The sequence below is a fragment of the Polyodon spathula genome, chromosome 17 (genome assembly GCF_017654505.1).
Source record: "Polyodon spathula isolate WHYD16114869_AA chromosome 17, ASM1765450v1, whole genome shotgun sequence".
NCBI lineage: Eukaryota > Metazoa > Chordata > Actinopteri > Acipenseriformes > Polyodontidae > Polyodon > Polyodon spathula.
In genome coordinates, this window is record NC_054550.1 from 5,214,122 (window position 1) to 5,235,560 (window position 21,439).

General features: G+C 36.9%; 1 protein-coding gene across 2 annotated transcripts; it reads left to right on the forward strand.

Moving 5' to 3' along the window:
- Positions 1-1,708: 1,708 nt before the first annotated feature.
- On the forward strand, positions 1,709-21,133 carry LOC121329737 (ubiquitin carboxyl-terminal hydrolase 47-like). 2 transcript variants are annotated; one of them, XM_041275471.1, is made up of 29 exons: positions 1,709-1,919; positions 6,051-6,110; positions 6,802-6,996; positions 7,457-7,570; positions 7,777-7,930; positions 8,526-8,622; positions 8,716-8,861; positions 9,023-9,102; positions 9,249-9,398; positions 9,877-9,972; positions 10,068-10,220; positions 10,400-10,549; positions 11,261-11,392; positions 11,532-11,608; positions 12,087-12,142; positions 12,538-12,650; positions 12,773-12,877; positions 13,413-13,620; positions 13,928-14,043; positions 14,186-14,305; positions 15,897-16,650; positions 16,747-16,922; positions 17,109-17,189; positions 17,320-17,435; positions 17,693-17,811; positions 17,933-18,063; positions 18,216-18,263; positions 18,416-18,546; positions 18,680-21,133. In XM_041275471.1, the coding sequence occupies exons 1-29, from the start codon at positions 1,875-1,877 to the stop codon at positions 18,852-18,854; spliced, it is 4,098 nt and encodes a 1,365-aa protein (XP_041131405.1). In that variant the 5' UTR covers positions 1,709-1,874; the 3' UTR covers positions 18,855-21,133. The 2 variants fall into 2 exon arrangements, with proteins under 2 accessions (XP_041131405.1, XP_041131406.1); XM_041275472.1 differs by lacking the exon at positions 6,051-6,110.
- The last annotated feature ends 306 nt before the right edge of the window (positions 21,134-21,439 follow it).

Sequence of the window (21,439 nt, forward strand, 5' to 3'; positions counted from 1 at the left end):
CTGATAAGTAACGGAGTCAGCCTGTATTGATCTAGTTTAGCACTCGTTTGCCACATTTTCCTACACTGTTCTTGTAAGAAGTAGTAATAAGCGCTGATTTAGGACAGCAAGCCAGTTCTCATTAGAAGCTGTATGTTATACACAAGCAAAAGCGCCCCACACTCGGAGAGCGCTCTTTCAGCTTCACTGCCCCGACTCTCTGGAACTCTGTCCCAGCTTCAGGAGTGGGGCGACCTGCTCCCTTTGAGTGGCTTCCCAACCAGTCCTGTTAAAACTCCGGTAAACCCTGGACTTGTTTGCTGCAGAGATGGCGCTGCTAGAAGCAATAATAATGAAACTTAAAACAGATTCACACTGCAATCTTTATTGACGTGCACTTACCGTGACAAGATAAAGAGAGGAATGTTATGCATACACCATACAGAAAGTTACAGTGAAATGGCGTCCATGAAAAATCAAGATTAGAACATTTTTGGAGGTAGTATTTAAATCCGACTGATCATTAAAACACGATTTCAGTCAAGCTATTGGAATAAGATGAACACGTTAGGTAATAATTAATCACCAGTAATTAATCACCACTACAGTTTAAACCTTAGATCTATCGTGTTTATTTATTTATTGGTGTATTTGATTATCTTTTAAAAGTAGCCCTAAGGTAAACAAGTAACGCTTATTTAATTTAACAACCAATTTATAGGTTTTAAAACCTTTTAAAACTATTAAAAAACTATTTTACAAAATGGGAGTTCCAAAAAATGTCAGTAAAAACAAAACCAAAAGTTGCATAGTGGTGGTTGCCATAACACTGCATCATTGTAAGGGACAATTTAACACAAATAACAAAATTCAGTATTTTTGCTACTGCACATGCGCAGTATGTAACAGGAGGCAGTATTGTAGTGTTTTTTCTGGAAAATTAACAGACTGATCTGTAGTTCTGTGCTGCGTTTATTTATTTTTTAATGTAAACTGTTAAGCTCTTAGGCTGTTCCCGTTCGGTAATGGTTGTCATTCTCTTTCAGGGAACCAGGGTTATCACAACCTAATGAGTTCGGTGTTTTCCTCCGACTTTTCGCCTCTACTTAACGAATTAAATTCACAATTCTCAGTTTTAATTCAGATGCCAAAGCACATTAAGCAATGTCCGGAATCATTTCAACAAAGGACAAAAACCAGGAGCCCTCATTGCAACCCATCCACGGCACTGCTGCTTGCTTTAAATTATGGTTTTGGATGCATCTCATTTAAATACACTTCTAGAACAACTTTTGCCACAGAAATACGCTGCAAAGCTAGTCCAGGAGCCCTCATTGCAACCCATCCACGGCACTGCTGCTTGCTTTAAATTATGGTTTTGGATGCATCTCATTTAAATACACTTCTAGAACAACTTTTGCCACAGAAATACGCTGCAAAGCTAGTCCAGGAGCCCTCATTGCAACCCATCCACGGCACTGCTGCTTGCTTTAAATTATGGTTTTGGATGCATCTCATTTAAATACACTTCTAGAACAACTTTTGCCACAGAAATACGCTGCAAAGCTAGTCGGCTCCAGCAGCTGGCTTTGCACTTGCTTTGCACTTGCTTTGCGCACATCAAGAAGGAAGAGCCGAGCCGACTGCCCCCTGCTGGCTGTAAAGAGTACTTCGGAAATCACCTCCAGCGCACGCCAAATCTCGCGACAGCTGAAGGACGGACATGTTTCTTCTTCCATTGATTGCTGTCTGTGCGCCGTGGCGGAGAGTCGCAGGGATAATCCTCTGCGTTCATTTCTTTTGATATTTACGGACAATGACCCGGCACGCCGGCCACAAGCGCTCTTGCTGACTCCCAAGGTCGGGTAGCCGTGTTTTAAACCGTCTCAGTGTGGATGGAAATGGTTCCCAGCGAAGAAAATCGCCTCGTACCCAAAGAGGTAAGATTGCAAAGTGAAGTGGCAGAGGCGGGCCGTGCTTCCTTTACACGGCGGGGCTCCTGACTGTAAACAAACAACGCTCCCAGCCGTGAAGTAATAACACAAAAACCACAGCATAAATACAATACAAAATATCTATTGAACGTGGTGGTGGCGTCTACAGTTAAAAAACAAAAACAAAATTAAAACAAATACTAGTACACTGAACGTAACAAGCAGCGACTGTACGAGAGGCTGCGGTGTTTTTGATGCATAGATAAATGACAGGTGTCGGATTTGATTAGCAGTCGTGCTGATCGCTAGGGTGATGATTCTCTATGCACGCAGCCTCACGTCTTCGGCCGGTGGGAAGAATATTTTCAGAGGTGGCCCGTCTTGTTTCTTCCTCGTATTGACTGTGTTCGGTAATCGCACAGTTCAGATCATTTCCTCGGTGTGTCTGCAGTGTTGCCAAAGGAAATGTAAGAATACGAGCCGCTTGCTTTGTTAGTGAACAATTTGAATCGTTCGCAGACTCCCAGGATCGTCCTAATGGACCCGTGTACTGTGACAGGAAGGCTTTGATTTGAGGGCTACACCAATGTTATGCTGTGGTGCGTTGCGGTCATTGTTAACGATAATCGATCGTTTGGAAATAGATATGGAATTGGTGAAATATTGGGGAAAAAACAAAACAAAAAACAATGGAATAGTTGTATTGTTTTTGTATTGCCGTTTAAATTAAAATGGTACAATTGGTTTAGCAACATTTATAATCTGTACGGAACTGCGAGTTTATGAACAATTTGATACTAATAATGAAAATAATGTTAGGATATATGTGCAGAAGCATGTGTGTGTGTGTATATATATATATATATATATATATATATATATATATATATATATATATACAATATATAACCTTGGTTATAATAGCGATAATCACGATAATTTTGTCGCGTTGAAAAGTGATGGTAATCATAATTATCGTCTGTTACCCAATGAAGCAGGAAGCGGCACTGAAGTGTCTGGGTGAGGCGGTAAACATGATATGTGGTCACTGTAAAATTACTGTAGAAAAGTAGAACTTTTGACTAAACATTTTCACACAGGATGCTCAGCATAATGTAATTGCAAAAAAAAAAAACGGTTGCTGCTTTATTTTAAACAACAGCAAACACACGAGTACTATACTGCAGCCTATGCACCGTTATTGAATTATTTTGAATTTCTTTTTCCAAATGACCTACACTGAAATGCGCATGGGTCCACCCTGTATTTAAATTACTTCTTGACAGTGTCTGTGCTAATGTAGGGTTCTGAAAGTATTGTCTTACTTGGCTAATGCATTATTCATCTGTTAATTTGTCATACAGGGTGCAGCCTGGGTAGAGTGATTTTTAGCTGCCTTGCAGCTGCTTTGAAACTGCAGCACATGCTTGACCGACACTGGTAAATCCTGCCATCCACTTTGCAGTATCTCTTTACAGCGTCCCTTTTCTTTCAAGTTCAGTGTTTCCCTGTAGAAATTCAGAGGAAGGCTGTATCTAAGAAGTGCAGGAAAAATGTAGTTTTTGAGGCACTTTCTAGGGTGGTTCATACTGTCAGGACCCGGGGATAACAAATTAAAATAACACATTTCAATTTGTGCCTCGCTGTCCTTAATTCGCCACTGTAAATTTCACTTTAGCTTAGCTTGCTGCACACTTTTTTACACTGTAAACGTGTACCTAATATTTTTTACTCTTGGGCATTTTATTTTTTTTAACAAAGTTGTACTGTAACAGTTTTTATAATAAGCACTACAACCCAATTAACACATTGTTATAAATAAATGACAGTCTGAAGTATTTCCTTTTAATGTAAATTACAGCCTTGCTACATGATGACAGCACCACAACAGGTGACACTATTGTTCTAGTATCACCACTTTTGTTCTGCGGTCGACTTTGAATGTCTTGGGAAGCAGTTCTTCATAGGTGCCATAAAACTGCTTTCAGGCAGTAACCTGTTCGTTACCTGGGCCGGGATCACACATTGTGTGGGGATGCAGCCTTGCCCTTTAAGTAAATCACCATTATAGAAGTTATGTAGTTTGTCCTTTTATGTTCTCGTGTGTCCTCATGTTATGGGCTTCCATCGTGCCTCTACGTTTCTGCATTAAAACTACATATAGCTCACTTTAGTGCTTCTACTCTTGCCTGCTTGAGGTATGGAGGTGAGTCAGCTTGTAGTATTGATATGCTCAGCAGCCCTGTAGTCAGTCCTAGAAAGCATGTGTCTGAAGCTAACATGTTACATAGTTAGTTCAGTATCATGAAGTCGAAAATTGAATCATAATTAAACCCAAAATACATGTAATCTCTGGTGTGTGTGTATGTGTGTCTTATTTTGTTGGCTGAAAGGAACACACTATCTAGTAAGTTTCCACAGCATGTACCAAAATAGTAGAATGGCAGATCACGGGTCTGTTGTATACATAAACACTGGCACATACCATTCCCATTCCAGCTGGCAGTTGCATCACTGTTTTGCTAAAGCAAGTTTAAAGCTTCATTTAGTCATTTTGACTGTGAAGGATCATCATGGTTTTTTTTTTATTTTGTTTGCTTCATCATCGTAATATGAAGCCCAGCTCGACTCTGTTTAGAATGGTGCAGTTCACAGTTCACTGTCGAGGTCATTGATAAAAATCACACATGTATAGTTTTTTTTGGCAAGATACCAAACAAATGCATTCTGATTGGCTTTTCTTCTAGGAAGTGACCTTCAGTAATGCTGGTGGTGTAAAACAAGGAAGTTGAAAATGTGTGTATTTACTTTTGGTTTCTTATGGTAAAAAGAATTGCACAGTAGAAAGGAAAAATTGAATTTTATTTACAATAGTATATATATATATATATATATATATATATATATATATATATATATATATATATATATATATATATAAGTATTTATGCGTATTTATACGCAGTTATGCGTCTCTGTGTGTGTAACAGTAGATTTTGTAAATATCAGATGTTTTTTATTTTGTTTTCTAAAAAGAAATTACCTTAAATAGCAAGCCAGGCCTAGTTTTCACAGGTGTGCCACCCAAACGTTTTGCAATCAACTGTAGGGTGTGTATGAGAAGACTGAACCCGGATTATTAATGTTCAAATTCTTCATCAATTTGATATCAAGTTTTAAAAGCAAGAACAATTGTGAACTGGTGCCTTCTGACCGGGTAAGATGGATGCTTGCTGGCTGTATTATGTCAGTATGCTGATCTAGCTTCATTGGAAAACTTCAGATATTTTGAATATGAAAAATGTCTTTTCTAGCATGTGACATGTTTTAGTATTGTGCACTGTTATTGTTTTACCTGGTTCAGCCATAGCCAAAACACCTATTGTATCCCAAGTGAAAGACCCTTTGCTAATCAATGTGTTCATGGGTTTCAGTTGAGTAAGAGAAGAGTGCTGTAGTCTACAGTACATTATCGGTGCCTTCATGATTATGGGGCTGAATAAGTGATTTGGATACCAAGTCACAGGAGGGATCCTTCACCGGAACTAGGCTGGATGATGCTGTAGTTTGAGGAGACCTAGTCTGATAACACTCATTGATGTGTTGCTCTGAGTTGCTTAACCTGTAGCTGTAGGTTATAATTGGGCCTTCTGGTTTTCAGGTTTTATTTTTGATCACGTGATGTCTCTTTAAACATATTTTGAGCCGATTCGCTTTCTTAATCAAACACCAATTACCAAAGGAAGTTGTTTCTTTTTCCCCTCATATCTTGGTGGAGGTAACAAAGGACGTGCATTGATCTCACCTGATTTATTTGAACCTGCATTTTGTTCCGGCTCTATTTGCCGAATGCAGCTTATTAATTTCCACTGCGTTAGTGTCTAGTAGTGCGTTGCTAATTTAAACAATCTGGTATTCAGTTATGGCTTAACAACTGTTAATTAAAGTTTACAGGGAGGGAGAGATGGAAAATAAAAACCGAATACTAGAAGCCCTAGTTATAATACATTTAAAAGATTTTATTTTTTGGCAACTGTGTGTACAGTATTCCTTTGTCAAAAAATTAAATATAATTGTTAAAGAAAACATTTTTATTTAAGTTTTTTTTATATATATATATTTCTTTACGTGTTATAGGGTATGTTTTGGAGTTGCAGACAAAGTATTTTTGATGAAATGAAGAAGAAACTCTCTCAGGTATTCCTTTTGAATGCAGTGCAGCAGACTGCTGTTGGAGCAACTTGTGAGATAATGGCATGCTTTGGTGCAGGAGCATGTTGGTTAATAACCTTACATAAGCACGGGAGCATTTTGTGTTTATCTGCCTGATTCTATATTGACTGCAGCACAATACTAATAAGCAGATCTTAGGTCTAATGTAGTGTGTGGACTTTTGACAGCGACAGCAAGAGATTCTGAACCAGATGTACTGTAGACTTAATATACAGGTCAGGGATTAAATAAGACTTCCGCCTGCTATTAACTTTAATGTCAAGGTCTTGGCTGTATTATGTAGTTTCTGCCAGTAATTCTATATATTTTTAAAAATATTTTAGTTGTCCAGATATAGTACAGTACCTGCAAACATTTGAGTTGATTTACTGAAAATGATAAATAGGATAATTGTCAAGCTAGGTATTTGATAAATCCTTAACGCTAGTGAAAGTGTTTGCAGTTACTGTTTTTATTTCTTGTATTATGATCATGGCATATAATTTGCTAAATTACTTATTTATACACATACAGAGGAGTGTTTGTGAGCCCACGGCAGGATGCCTTTCTTTTGTAAATAACTAGACTTTTTGCGTATATTATTTGTGAATTTTGTTTGCAAGCAAAGGCTTCACTCGTGAAGGTGAATAAGGAGGCACATCTTCTGTTTGTTTAGATTGAAAGTGCTGCAGATGAACCTCGCGTGCTGTGTATCGTTCAGGACACCACGAATGTGAAGACCGTTAATGAGAGACTTACCTTAAACCTCCCTGCTTCAACCTCCCTCAGAAAGCTCTTTGAGGATGTCGCCTCCAAGGCTGGCTATGTAAATAACACTTTTGATTTGGTGTGGGGCAGCCCAACAGACCTGGTAAGCATCTGATTTCGGTACATTTCAGCTAATATAGCTATGTATTTCTATCTAAGCAGCGGAATTGGCTGCCAGAACCAGTAAAAATCCTACTGGTAGTAACATCTGACCTCAGCAACCACGTTACTGGATCCTCAGCTGATGCACTGTTGTTGCACTGTTGTACTACTACTGTGTCATTGTAGATATAGATTGTTGGAATCCTAACTTATTGCATCTTATTTCATATTGTACTTTCGTAGTATAATTTTTCATTTTCTGTAAAGTATACTGTATATAAATATTGACCTTGCACTGTAAACCTGTACTGCCTTGTAGCACCTGTAAGTCACCTAAAATAAATTAATATTCTAGCTGTCTGTCTATCAATCATTGTAAACATTAACTTTTTAAAAATAGTTTTATGGGCGAAATCAACTTGATACAACTGCTTTTTTAATTTTCTTATTTATTTTTTCAGGCTCCCCTGGATCATAGCAGTGACAAACCTCTGTCAGAGTCTGGCTTTGAAGCAGGGAAGAAAAACTTTCTACATCTGACCGATAAAGATGGTGAACAGCCTCAAATAGCATCAGTAAGTAGAAACTAACTCAAACATAACTACATGCTTAAAGAAATCGCAGGTAGTGTAAGTGAAAAGGTTAACCCACCAGATGTTCACTAGTCGAGTTTATTTGTATCGGTGATCAGGTTTGTTTGTGCATGAGAGGTTTGTAGGTTGAATTTAGTTGAACTGGTGATACTGTATCCAATAGTTAGTCACGTTAAGTTTTGTTTTAGGATGAGTCGGGTACAGCGGACAGCAGCGGCCTTGATGACAGCTCTCGGGACAGATTCGTCGGTCCTCTTCCTAGGGATGGTACAGTCGGCTGCAGCAGCGACTACAGCAGCCAGAGCTACTCCTACTCCTCTATCCTCAGCAAATCTGAAACGGGTAAGAAAAACATTGCACTGTATGTGTCTGGTTGTGCATACAACCATGGCATTGCCAGCAGTGCAGTAAATACAAAGCTGGGTCTTCCTTTTTCTTTTGACTACTGCCCTTGCGCAGAATGGTTTATGTTAAGCTTAGTGTAACACAGTATATAGCAGAAGAGAGGCAGGGACTACTGTAAATCAGCAACCTAAGCTACTGGACACAAAAAGTGAAGTGGTAACATGTGAAACATACTCAAATAAATGAAGTATGTAAATGTCCCAAAATAAAATTGTTCCAAATATACAGTTTAAAAATGTGTACTGTACAGCCAGCATTGATATTTGTAGGTAAAAAAAAAAAAAAAAACTCCTCTGAGATCCATCAGCCTTTTATGAAAGTTACCAAACTTTTCTGCACTATTTCAGTAGGAATTGGCATTTTCAGAATTGGTAAGAATGCCCTAAATAAATATCTTAGAAACTCCTCTTCCAACTTTTTGCAAATTGCATAATCTTTATTTACGAGAAGCTAAATGTTAATATTGCGCCGGTAACTCATAAACATCTTAAGTGTTATTTAATAATGAATATTATCTTCCTTTTTTCTGTAGGATATGTTGGTTTGGTAAACCAAGCCATGACCTGCTACCTAAACAGCTTGCTGCAGACCCTCTATATGACTCCTGAGTTCAGAAATGCTCTGTACAAGTGAGAACTACTCAACATATCTTGAATTTTCAGAAATGCTTGATGTAAAAAGGAACTTCCTTAAAATAATTGTTATTTTTTTCTTCTCTGTAGCTGGGAGTTTGAGGAGTCTGAAGAAGACCAAGTTACCAGCATCCCATACCAGCTCCAGCGGCTCTTTGTTTTGTTGCAAACCAGTAAGAAAAGAGCCATCGAAACAACAGATGTGACCCGCAGCTTTGGCTGGGACAGCAGTGAAGGTACCGAAACCGATTTTACATTTTAACAGGGTGGTTTTGTGTCTCTTATTATATAATTGTGTTTGTCATACTTTTACTATAGTACAGTAAGTGACGTGTACTCGTGTAATTTAGTATTTCCAAAACACTCAAATATGTTATTTCTTCTGTGTTTCACTCAGCTTGGCAACAGCATGATGTCCAGGAGTTATGCAGAGTCATGTTTGATGCGCTGGAGCAAAAGTGGAGTCTGACAGAGCAGGTACCCAGAGTTGCTAAGCAGAAATGAAGCTTTGCTAAGTCAGCAACTGAACAATTTCCAGGGTGAGACACCCAGCGCTTTTGGTAAATACACATTTAATCAGAGAACACAAAATCACCCCTCCCCCCTTTTTTTCCCTCTTTGAGGCTGACCTTATTAATCAGCTGTATCAGGGCAAGTTGAAGGATTATGTACGGTGTCTGGAGTGTGGATACGAGAGCTGGAGGATCGACACTTATCTCGATATCCCGCTGGTCATCCGACCCTATGGTTCCAGCCAAGCGTTTGGCAGTGTGGTGGGTGAAATGTTATATATTGGCATGCATAAATTCTACCCTATGATTGGTTGACACATTTGGTTTGGAATAACAACTTCTAATATTTGTTGAGTGAGTGACCATATAGAAAACAAAGTGCACAGAATTGCAGGACTTTGTCACTCTTAATTTCCCACATTCAAGGGCAGCGTGTTCTAATTTTGTCAGCACCTTGATATTCATGGCAGGCTTTTCATTTTTGACACTCTTTAAATGTGGTGGTTGTACTACCTTTTAGAGGAGTCCTCGTGGAGGTAATCACCTATAATGTACTATTAACTTGAAGCCTATTATGGTGATTCCCAGGCACGTCAGAAGAGACTGCAGTTCATAGTCTTCAGAGAGTGTACTTGACTGTTTTAAAACAATTGTTATACTTTATTAATGAATCTTTTTTCTGTACTACAGTTAAATTCATCAAATATGTCATTAATAACTATTTATGTTTATGTAACAGGAAGAAGCACTTCAAGCATTCATCCAGCCAGAGACTCTGGATGGCCCCAATCAATACTTCTGTGAGCGCTGTAAAAAGAAATGTGATGCACGCAAGGTAAAGCCTGCCACACAAGAAGATATACAGAAGCACGTGCTTCAGACTGAGTATGTCCTGCTTACTTTAAATCTTCCTTCAAATACATATTTTAGGGCCTGAGGTTCCTGCATGTTCCATACCTGTTGACACTCCAGTTGAAGCGGTTTGACTTTGACTATACCACCATGCATCGGATTAAGCTGAACGATCGTATGACTTTTCCTGAAGAGCTGGATATGAGTCCTTTTATTGATGTGGAAGATGAGGTAATTTCCAGGGTTTTTCTTTTTTCTTTTTTATATAAATGTTGGGGTTAATACTTAATAAAAATGTTTTTTTTTTTTCAGTAACATTTTTTCATCGGGAAAAACTTCCTGAGATTCAACTTCTAATCTCAAAGTGCAATACCAAGCCAAAAAGCTGAAACTGTTGTCTTTTTATGTAGAAATCGCCTCAAACTGAGAGTTGCACAGACAGTGGAGCTGAAAACGAAGGGAGCTGTCACAGCGATCAGATGAGCAATGATTTCTCCACTGATGATGGAGTTGATGAAGGAATTTGTCTGGAGAACAGCAGTGCAGTTTTAAAATCTAAGGTACTTCAGGTAGAAGAGGGGCAGGAATGTTTACCCCGATATCCGGGCTCAGTCTGTATACAGTGCAGTAAAACCAGTCTTGTGGTGTTCGTCTGCCCTGGCTGATTCTCATAAAAAAATGTCTTTAGCAACATTAATGTTTTACATGTTTTTATGAATATAGTGATTACTTATAAATCCATTTAGAAACAAATACACTGTTGTAGGGGTTCCTTCAAATGATTCTAAAGTTTATTTGATTTATTGTTAAAGCTCTCTGTTTGCATGCCGTAGTTTTGGCATGTGTGTTGTATAATTTACTTCCAATGTAATTTCACCACTGTAATGTTATGGAGGTGGAAGCATATGCTGGCTGCAAAGTCATTGGGGGAAACAGGATGTTGTTTACGGATAGCAAAGAAGGTGTTGAAGGGGTGGACAGATTTTTGTATTTCTTCGGTAATAAGACCTAGGAAGTATAAATATACCAGACGATCTTAAAGGACAGCTTGCAAACTGAGACATTTCTTAACCTGGTTTGGTTTGACCAATGAAAAATATGTTGCAATGTGCTTTCAAAACTGCGTATGTCAAACCTACAACTGAGAGTGCACAACAGGGGAGATTTATGAAAATATTGAACTATCTGTCACCACTTTAAAGCATTCAGCTAAGTCGTGAACAGATTTTCAGGCACAAATTGTAATTAACTCTTATTTTTTTTTATTCCAGAGCTCGTTAATATATGAGCTCTTCTCAGTCATGGTCCACTCTGGAAGTGCTGCTGGGGGACACTACTACGCTTGCATCAAATCGTTCAGCGATGGCCAGTGGTACAGTTTTAATGATCAGCACGTTAGCAAGGTAAGCCAGACCTTTTTGTGATCCAGTAAATGGAGAATCATATTTTAACATGGTTTTTATTTTATTTTGCACACTTACAGTAAAACTGACGTTGTGCATGCTGATTTCTAGTAACCACTAAATAAACTCTATTCTACAGATTACCCAAGATGACATCAGGAAAACTTATGGTGGAGCTTCAGGAAGCAGAGGCTATTACTCCAGTGCCTTTGCTAGGTTTGTGGGTTATTGCTTTTTTCTTTTTTAACAATGTATTTTGGCCTGGCTGCTCTGACATTGAGTGGGGTAAAATAAGGTTGTATCATACAGCATTTTATTCTAAAAAAGTAGGTTTTTTTTTGTTTGTTTTTATAATCGCATGTTATACTCAAACGTTAAATTTTTTTTTAATATAATCTATAGTTGAAGGTTTCATGCTAAACATTAATCATAATTGTGTTAATATTGTAAACAATAGTTTTCTGGCAGAATGCCCTGTTGCGTGCTAAGTAAATGTCAACTCAGTTAAAACCTTTGTAATCCAGAGTACTGTCTGCACTATTTTAGAGAAAGAAAACCAACTGAACAAACTCGTTTGGATCAACTTGGAAGATTAAAGAAATGATGATATTGGTTTTGTAACATTAGTGGTGTGTTTTTTAGCTTCATAAATGGGTAAGCATTAATTGAAAAACCACTCTTTTAATTTCAACAGCTCTACAAATGCATACATGCTGATTTATAGGCTTAAGGATCCTGCAAGGAATGCAAGTAAGTGTCTATTTGCTGGTCCTGCAACTCGCAGAGTCGATTTTCTGCTTTTCTGCACCAACAATGTACTTTCAGAGATCGTTTGAAGTTAAAAAAAATGTAAAAAAAAAAAAAAAAAAAACTTACCAAAAATATAACTATTCAGTTATGGATGTTCAGTCTCTTACCATTGATTTTATATAAATAAGTAGAGTGTTTACCGTATTTGTAAAATTAATTCAATTTAGCAAAATTAGATTATACCACTAATTGTCCTTGCTGAATATAATATGAATCCTATGGTTCTCTCACTAATCCTGTATTTCTTGTCCCATCTGTATATATCCTAACTTAACAATTGTATGCTTTGTAGTGTGTTTTTTTTTTTTTTATGACTTCATAAATTTTATTCCTAGAGTATTTGGATGTTCAAGAATTTCCAGAGCATATAAAGTATCTTGTTCAAAAAGAGAAGGCGATGGAAGAGCAGGAAAAGAGGCAACGCGAAATTGAACGCAACACCTGCAAGGTATGATAGGGAAACAGGAACGCATTTCAGTGTAATTCAGTTTTAATATTCAGTTAATGTTGTAATAACCTGGGTGGCTAGTGTCAGTTCCCAGCTGAAAAAAGTATCCTCTTTTCTTTTAGATTAAACTGTTTTGCATGCACCCTGTGAAGATGATCATGATGGAAAACAAACTTGAGGTCCATAGAGATAAAACACTAAAGGAAGCTGTGGAAATGGCGTATAAGGTATGTATTTTAAGGAGATGGCACAATACTGTGAAGCCGGAATTAACTGCTCCCTAAAGGAATAAAGACAGAAGGCTGGCTATTCAAGGTACCCTTTTCACCATTCAAAAAAATCTGATAAGTCCTGGGGGTTTACTGCCTAATGATCCCCTAATTTTCTAGGTGTTGTCTGTGAGTACATGTTTTACTGTATTTCTAATGTGCTTGAAAAGGCTTTCAAAATGACGATCAAAACCACTGTGTTGTGGAGTCTAGTTGAAGCTGTGGTTGTGCTGAGTCACAGTTGGGTTTCTGACAAACTAAGATGAAAGGCAAGTTCAAAATCATGGAACTGGGGGTAAAATAAAAAAAAAATTCAGGTGAGCAACACTAGCTGGAAAAGTTTGTGAAGGGAAAAAAATAAAACTCCAGATCTGTAAGACTTAAGTTTAAGATCCACTGTACTAATCTAGAGGTGTGTGGTGTTTCAGTGCATCCAGTATGACCCCACCATTTAGAAATGCAGTTGGTTTAAGATTGCTTTGTTCATTTTCAGTTAGTGGATCTGGATGGGATTGTTCCACTGGACTGCTGTCGACTTGTTAAATATGATGAGTTTCATGAGTACCTGGAGAGATCCTATGAAGGAGAGGAGGAGACCCCAATGGGATTGCTGTTAGGTGGAGTGAAGTCATCCTATATGTTTGACTTGCTGTTAGAAACAAGACGACCAGAACAGGTCTTCCAACTGTACAAACCAGGAGGTATGAAATTGTAAATTTACACTTTGATACCTTCCCTTGCAGCTCATTTTGATGCGATTGTATGTTCAGAACCAAATAACATGTCCACAATATGATCTAAATTGTGGGACATTCAATCAGTCAGACAACCCTATTAGAGACTTCTTAATTGGATGCATCTGTTCAAGCCTATAATGGCCACAGGGTGTCAGTATTATATTATTTTTGTTCTTGTGTGCCATTGGATTTTCTGAGCTCTGCAGAATAGATTGCTGGTGCATTGCAGTGTTCACATGTTTATTTTGTTCCACTTCTTGTTTCTTTTCAGAAGTAATGGTGAAAGTGCATGTTGTTGACCTGAAAACAGAGACCATTGGCCTTCCTGTCACTGTTAGAGCTTACTTGAACCAGACGGTCACAGAGTTCACCCAGCTCCTTTCACAGGTAAGGGGATCACTGGGTCTTCATCAACAGTATACTATTCATACCAGATTTTTTTTTTTTCTTGAATAAGATCGGTAATCTTTTCTTCCGAAAGTGTTAAGTTCACTTTTCTGCTTTTGTTTGAATGATTATCCCTCGGCAGGCAACAGGGCTTTCTGCTGACACGATGCGCATTGTGCTGGAGCGTTGCTATAATGATCTAAGACTGCTCTATGTGCCCAATAAGACACTGAAGGCAGAGGGATTTTTCAGAAGCAACAAGGTCAGTAAAGCTTAACTGTTGGATCTTTGTGTGTATGTCTATATATATATATATTATATATATATATATATATAATATATATATATATATATAATATATATATACTATATATATATATATATATATATATATATATTATATATATATATATATATATCATATATATATATATATATATATGAGATAGATAGATTATATCTATATATTATATATATATATAGGTATATATATCTAGGTATATATATATATACATATATTATATATATATATAGTATTATATATATATGTAACATATATATATATAATATATATATACATATAATATATATATATATATATATATATATTATATATATATATATATATATATATATATATATATATATATATATATATATATATATATTATAATATATATATATATATATGTGTGTATATATATAGTATATATATTATATATATATATATATATATATATATATAATATATAATATCATATATCATATATATATAGATATATATAGAATAGAATTATGTGATATTAGAGTATATATAAATGAAGTATATATATGAATGTGTGAATGTGTGTGTATGATAAACGAAAAAACCTTGATAGTAAAGGTGCAGTATGCATACAAAAGTATTTCATACAGGTCCTTCAGCTAAAATGCCAGAGTCCAGTTGTTTGTTTTTTAATCCTGTTATATAAATAACGCGATTTAATTAATGCATGTTAATCACACTCCTGTCTTTTCCCTCTTCGCCTACTGTAATTCATTTCCTGCGGCACCATTTTAGTGCATGCCAGGATTGAATGAGTGTAGTCCTCGTTTGAGTATAAAATTAATTATGGAACCGCATTATGTAGCAAAGCAGTCAAACTGAAGGACTTGTGAATGGGATGATTTTAATTTTTTTATAACTTGAACAGTTCATTGGCTAGAAAGAGGGTTCCTTGCATCTACTGTCAAAGTGAGTTCCAGTATCACAGAAGTGCTTCTAGTCTGCTGTACCACCTGCATGCTAAACCTGCTTTCACTTCTCAAAATACACTTTCTAGTAATTTTTCTGCTACAGACAACAAATGAAACCTGACAGTTTTGACAGAGTACTCTTAGAAATTTCAGCATCGCTGCAAACCCATGAATGAAGCTCAGTATGATACTATGCCAGTGCTGCTGGATAGCTGCTGACTGCAGACTCTAACATTGTAGCTTTTGTTTTATTTCAATAACCACATTTATTTTGAAACAATATTATTTATAACTGTGGAGGATGTAACCGTTAGTGAATGTTTTGTTTTATTTAGACAATGTCAAGTTATTAATATGAGAATTTAAAATGATTCTTATTGAAAAGACAAAGTGAGTAAAGGAAACTGATAACTTTAAATGCAGTAAGGTGAAAAATAAACTGACTCCATTGTGATTTAGCAGTTGGTTCAAACAGTTTAACAATGATGCTGGATTGTAAATAAGTATATAACTATAATTGATGATAATAAATAGCATTAGTAATAGATCAAATTTAAATGAGATGGAGAAGTATAAATGCAAATATTGGAAAGTAATAACTTGTACCTTGTCTTTAGGTGTTCATTGAAAGCTCTGATTCAACAGATCACCAGGTTACGTTTACGGATTCTCATTTATGGAAGCTTCTTGATCGCCATGGAAACACTATTAGGTTGTATGTTTCTTTACCTGCACAATCCCAGCTTAACAGGACCCTTTCCCAAAAAGCTGGTGGCGATTCTTGCAGTATGGAGGACACCTTTGAAAGGGAGAAGGGTAACAGAAAGACTGTGGAAGCAATTTTGGAAGAAAGCACTGAAAAACTCAAGAATTTGTCACTCCAGCAACAGGGAGGAAACGGCGAAAACGTCAAGAGCACAGAGGCATGTGACTTTGAGAATATCGAGTCCCCTTCCCAGGAGGCTGACTCTACCTCATTAGACAACAGAGAGCTGGAGAACCGGATTCTGACCTCCGATCCTGAAAGCAACTTGCAGTCAGAGGAGCGCTCGGACTCTGACTTAAATAATGACCGCAGCACTAGCTCAGTGGATAGTGATATCCTCAGCTCCAGTCATAGTAGTGACACATTGTGCAATGCTGACAGTGCCCCCATCCCTTTAGCTAACGGGCTGGATTCTCACAGCATCACGTGCAGTCGGCGGTCAAAAGCAAATGAGGGCAAAAAGGAAACGTGGGATACCGCAGAGGAGGATTCTGGGACAGACAGTGAATATGACGAGAATGGGAAGAGCAAAGGAGAGACCCAGTACGCTTATTTCAGGGCAGAGCCATACACTTCAGATGACGGTTCAGGAGAAGGACAAAAATGTATGTTTTGTCTTTTTGTTGCCATATAGAATTCTAAGAGAAGTTGTATATTAAATAGTTACCAGTGTTTTTAACATTGAAATGCTTGTTTTTCAGGTTTGTTGGTCCATCTTGATAAACGGATTACGCTGGCTGCCTTTAAACAAAACCTGGAGTCCTTTGTTGGAGTTCCATCCTCCCAGTTTAAGGTCTTCAGGATCTACGCCAACAACCAGGAGTTTGAAAGTGTTAGGCTAAACGAGACTCTGTCCTCGTTTTCAGATGATAACAAGGTTGGTTAGTTTTAAATACCTGATTCCATTGTTGTTGCATTTCAGTTTTCATATTAAAAGCTTGAAAATACATGCATATATACTGTTAATAACAGTATATATGTGTTGTCTTCACATAGTACTTTATTCCAAATTTGTACTCATTCAGTTTGATCTAAAAAAATAAGTGTCTTTGTTTTTTGACAGATAACAATACGATTAGGAAGAGCACTAAAAAAGGGGGAGTATCGTGTCAAAGTTTACCAGCTTCTAGTAAATGATCCAGAGGTAAGAATATAAATCTGCTCCTTCACTGTACATTAAGCTATTTGCTATATAAATCAAATGCCTGAAAAACATTTATTTGATTTGAACAAAAGCAAACATTTTATTCTTCCTTCCACATGCTTGCTTGCAGCCCTGCAGGTTTTTGATAGATTCAGTGTTTGCAAAAGGAATGACTGTGCGGCAGTCCAAAGAAGAGCTTTTGCTTCCTCTGAAGGAGCAGTGTAAGCTGAATCTCAGCATTGACAGGTAAGGATCAATAGACATTTGTTCTGTATAACCAGCACGATGGAGAAAACGGGACAAAAGAAAAACTTTAATCGCTTCTTTGTAAATGTTGTGCCTTTCTGCTAACAATCTGAGTCGTATGTGTGACGTTTAAATCCTGTTGAGACTATTTTGAAGTACTATTTTACTTGGTATGGTCTTTTTGTTGGTAATTCAGTTTAACACCAACTTAGGTACATGAACTCATAACAGTCATTTTGTTTCTACTATGTTAACAGATTTCGACTACGAAAGAAGACTTGGAAAAATCCTGGAACAGTATTTCTGGACTATCATGTATATGAAGAAGATATCAACATCTCCAGCAACTGGGAGGTCTTCCTTGAAGTACTTGATGGTAATGGGTTTGTGTTACAATTTGATCGGCTTCCATGTGGTTTGAAGAGTACATGTGAATATTACTTTAGGTCCACATGAGAGCGTTTTCCTTTCATAGCATTTCACATCTGTACCCATAGACCCTGAGAAAATGAAGTCTATGTCTCAGCTGGCTGTGCTAACAAGGCGATGGAGCCCGTCGCAGATGAAGCTGGAACCCTTCCAGGAAGTGGTCCTGGAAAGCAGCAGCGTCGATGAACTCAAGCAGAAGGTGAGTTGCTTCTGAGGAGAACAAGAGTATGGTACCTTAAACCTAAGTTCAAAATGCTTTTCAGAGTTGCAGAGCTGCAAAATGACTTCCATGAGTTTTTTTTTTTTTTTTTTTTTTTTTTTTTTTGACTGTGCCAAATTCTTTTCTTTCAGCTGAGTGAGATAAGTGGGATTCCTGTTGAAAATACAGAATTTGCAAAGGTAAGAGCTGCTTTGTAAATACAGCAGTGCGTAAACGTCTTTCTCTCTCCTGGTTCTGCAGCTGTTTAAATATGAATGTGATGTGGGATATTAACAGAAAAATATTTCAATTTTTGGAAGATCTTATGAAAATTCACTTGTATTACCTGCAGGGTAGAGGAACATTTCCCTGTGATATCTCAATCTTGGAAATTCACCAGGATTTAGATTGGAATCCAAAGGTATCGACACTCAATGCTTGGCCCCTCTATATCTGTGATGATGGAGCGGTCGTCTTTTACAGGTAAAATACATGTAAAGACCTCTTAAAATTGCAATTTCTGTTTTGAAAGCTGTGACGGTTGAGTACTCTTAGGTAATGTTCTGGGCAAAGTGTTTTTGTTTGTTTTTCTCACAGCCCTTCTATTTTAATTTAGGGACAAGACAGAGGAGCTGATGGATCTGTCAGATGAAGACAGAAATGAACTCATGAAAAAAGAAAGCAGTCGTCTCCTTAAGACAGGACACAGAGTGAACTACTCTCCCCGAAAAGAGAAAGCGCTAAAGATCTATTTGGATGGTGCACCAAGTAAAGACTCAAGCCAGGACTGATGCCCTCCTCCCACCCTTTATTACTCGGAATCATACACCGAATTTGGTTCGCCACTGCTGTGCAGAATTACCGCCATGGCAGGAATCTTGTTTGGTGTAAACCAGAGCCACCAGAGATAACTGGCTGTCCCACCAGTCCGAGCCCTAGCAGGGTTACTGTGACTCAAAATAATGTTGTGCACTATAGTGTATTGTACTGTAAAGGGAAGTGCAAAATATATTTAATATACAATAAAATAAACAGTGTAATGAATTGACTTGGACGGGTGCACATAAAACAGCTAGGCATGAACTGGCACTTCTCAGCTTGATGGAAGCTGGGCACAGGCCTACAAAGTAGTCATTCTCTTATGTGCACATTACCTCATTAAATTATTACACACATGTATCATACAAGGGCTGAGATCGGCCCCAACAAATTCAAGGGTAAGAATCACTGATAAGCTCATCTTCCATTTGTTTAATTGGACACTCAAACCCTAGGTTCAATCATTTGTTTTTTGCTTTGAGATTAATTTCCATTCTTCCTTATTTTGATCAAACATTTATTTTGTGTTTTCAGACTTGAGCCCAGTGATTTTAACAACCATAGCCCATGTTGCCAGTGTGTGGTTGGGATTGAACTCAGTCCTTCTGAAATCTGAAATGAATACTATATTTCTGTTCATGTAAGATTGTATTTCGTTTTGGTTGGCTAATAGTGGTACATATTGGTTCTCATGCTCTCAAGATTTATGTTTTATCAGCTCTTACTGCTGCTTGGCTTTCTGTAAATTATTTGTCTGAATTCTGGGATAAGGTCCCATGAATTATGGTACAGGTCCCATTTTTGTCTGTGTTTAACCCTTTTGTTTTATGTAGATAATGTTTTATTTTTTTCAGCACAAGTTTAAGAAATCCCTTAAGGCTATGTCGTTGCAGGTAGGTATGGTTTTGATGAAGAACCGGTTTGCTGCAGAAAGAGTGTGTTGAAAACAAGTTTGTCTTTGCTGCACAAATATAAACCGATTTTTAAAAAGCAGTACTGCATAACTTACTCAACCAACCAAAATAATGGCTTTGAAAACATTAATGCAGTAAGCTGTTTACTGTAGACAATAATAATAATAATAATAATAATAATATAATAATAATAATAATAATAATAAATATTATATTTTATTATTTTGCAATTTAAACCTTGTGTGAACTAGTTAAGATGATTTTTAGAAAGGAATTAAAAGGCTTTTTTCATAACTGATGTATTTTGTCTTCATAAATGTAACATTCATGTTTTTGCCCTGAATACATTTCCAATGTGTACAAACATGGTCGCAGACAAAAGTATTGAGACCGTACACTTAGTATATGATCATTCAGAAAGCATGTTAAATACAAGTATTTAGTGGACATTAGCCACTAATTAATGGCAAAGACCAAAATACAATTTCTGGTAGTTTAGCAAACAATATTAACAACTTAAGGAATTTTTTGTTCATGAAAAAAAGCGTTGGCACCTTTACATCGGAGGTCTAAAAATGTAATGGAACTAATTTGAAAATATATTGAAAACCATTGCACAGTATTTTAGCTGCATTAAAGTCAACAGTAACACAAGAAGGAAATGGCTACAAAACAGTATCAAAAAAATATTAAATACCAAAGTCCACAATGAGCAATACTCACTGTGTATTGTAAGTAACACATTCAACTGAAACACTGGAAAGAAATGATTTTGAATGATCTGAAAAAGCAGTAGTCAAGCACTGTTGATCCAATCTGTCTGTGCTGAAGGAAATATGCAGACAGAATAGTCCCAGATTTCACCAACAAGATGTAACTTACTGGTTAAGAATTGTCATAAGTGTCAAAAGCTGTAATGTCAGGGGTGCCAATACAAAGAAATTAAATAAGATCGTTAAATTATTAGAAATTGTGTATTTTGCTGTATTAAAAAGTGGTTGAAGTTTACTTTGCTTGTCCTTAATCTGTTGCCTTGAATAATGGTGTAAGTGTAGGGTGCCAATACTTTTGTCTGCGACTCGTAATACTTTTAAAAGTATCCTATATATTTTACAGTTTGTTTATTGTGACTGTTACAGGTAATGCTGAATTTTATCATGAGGTTCCACTGCTGTCTGATTTCATAGCATCCCTGCTTTTTAAGATGATGCACGCACATACTGTAGTATTGAAATATCCTGGAATTTTTGGGATTAATTAGCAACCCATGTTTTCAACAACTTCACTATTTGTTGTAATAATGAATATTAAAAAAAGTAAATGTTGAGGGATATAGACATTTTGTATACATGTAGTTTCTTTTATAGCAATTGTATTGATGTAAAGAACAAGTATGGGTACCGAAATGGCTGGCAACGGGGCTTCGATTTGCCATTTAGAGAGACAGCGATAGCAACACTGTTGCTCTCTCTGGGGGGCACTTTTAAAATAGGACAGGGCCCAAAGGCATCATGAACCTGAACATATTAAAAATAAAGCTGTCCTCAAATAAAGCTGCACAATTAAGAACACACAAGTTGTTTTATGTTACCTCAAAGTGTTTCAGAGCAAGTAGACTGTGGCAGATGTTTTCTTAGAAGAGC

Bases quoted from the DNA above. Each gene is read 5' to 3' on its own strand.
- LOC121329737 (XM_041275471.1), top strand. From the start codon at position 1,875: ATGGAAATGGTTCCCAGCGAAGAAAATCGCCTCGTACCCAAAGAG. The intron at 17,436-17,692 runs GTAAGGATCAAT...CTATGTTAACAG, and splicing joins CTGAATCTCAGCATTGACAG to ATTTCGACTACGAAAGAAGA. The intron at 18,264-18,415 runs GTAAGAGCTGCT...TATTACCTGCAG, and splicing joins AAAATACAGAATTTGCAAAG to GGTAGAGGAACATTTCCCTG.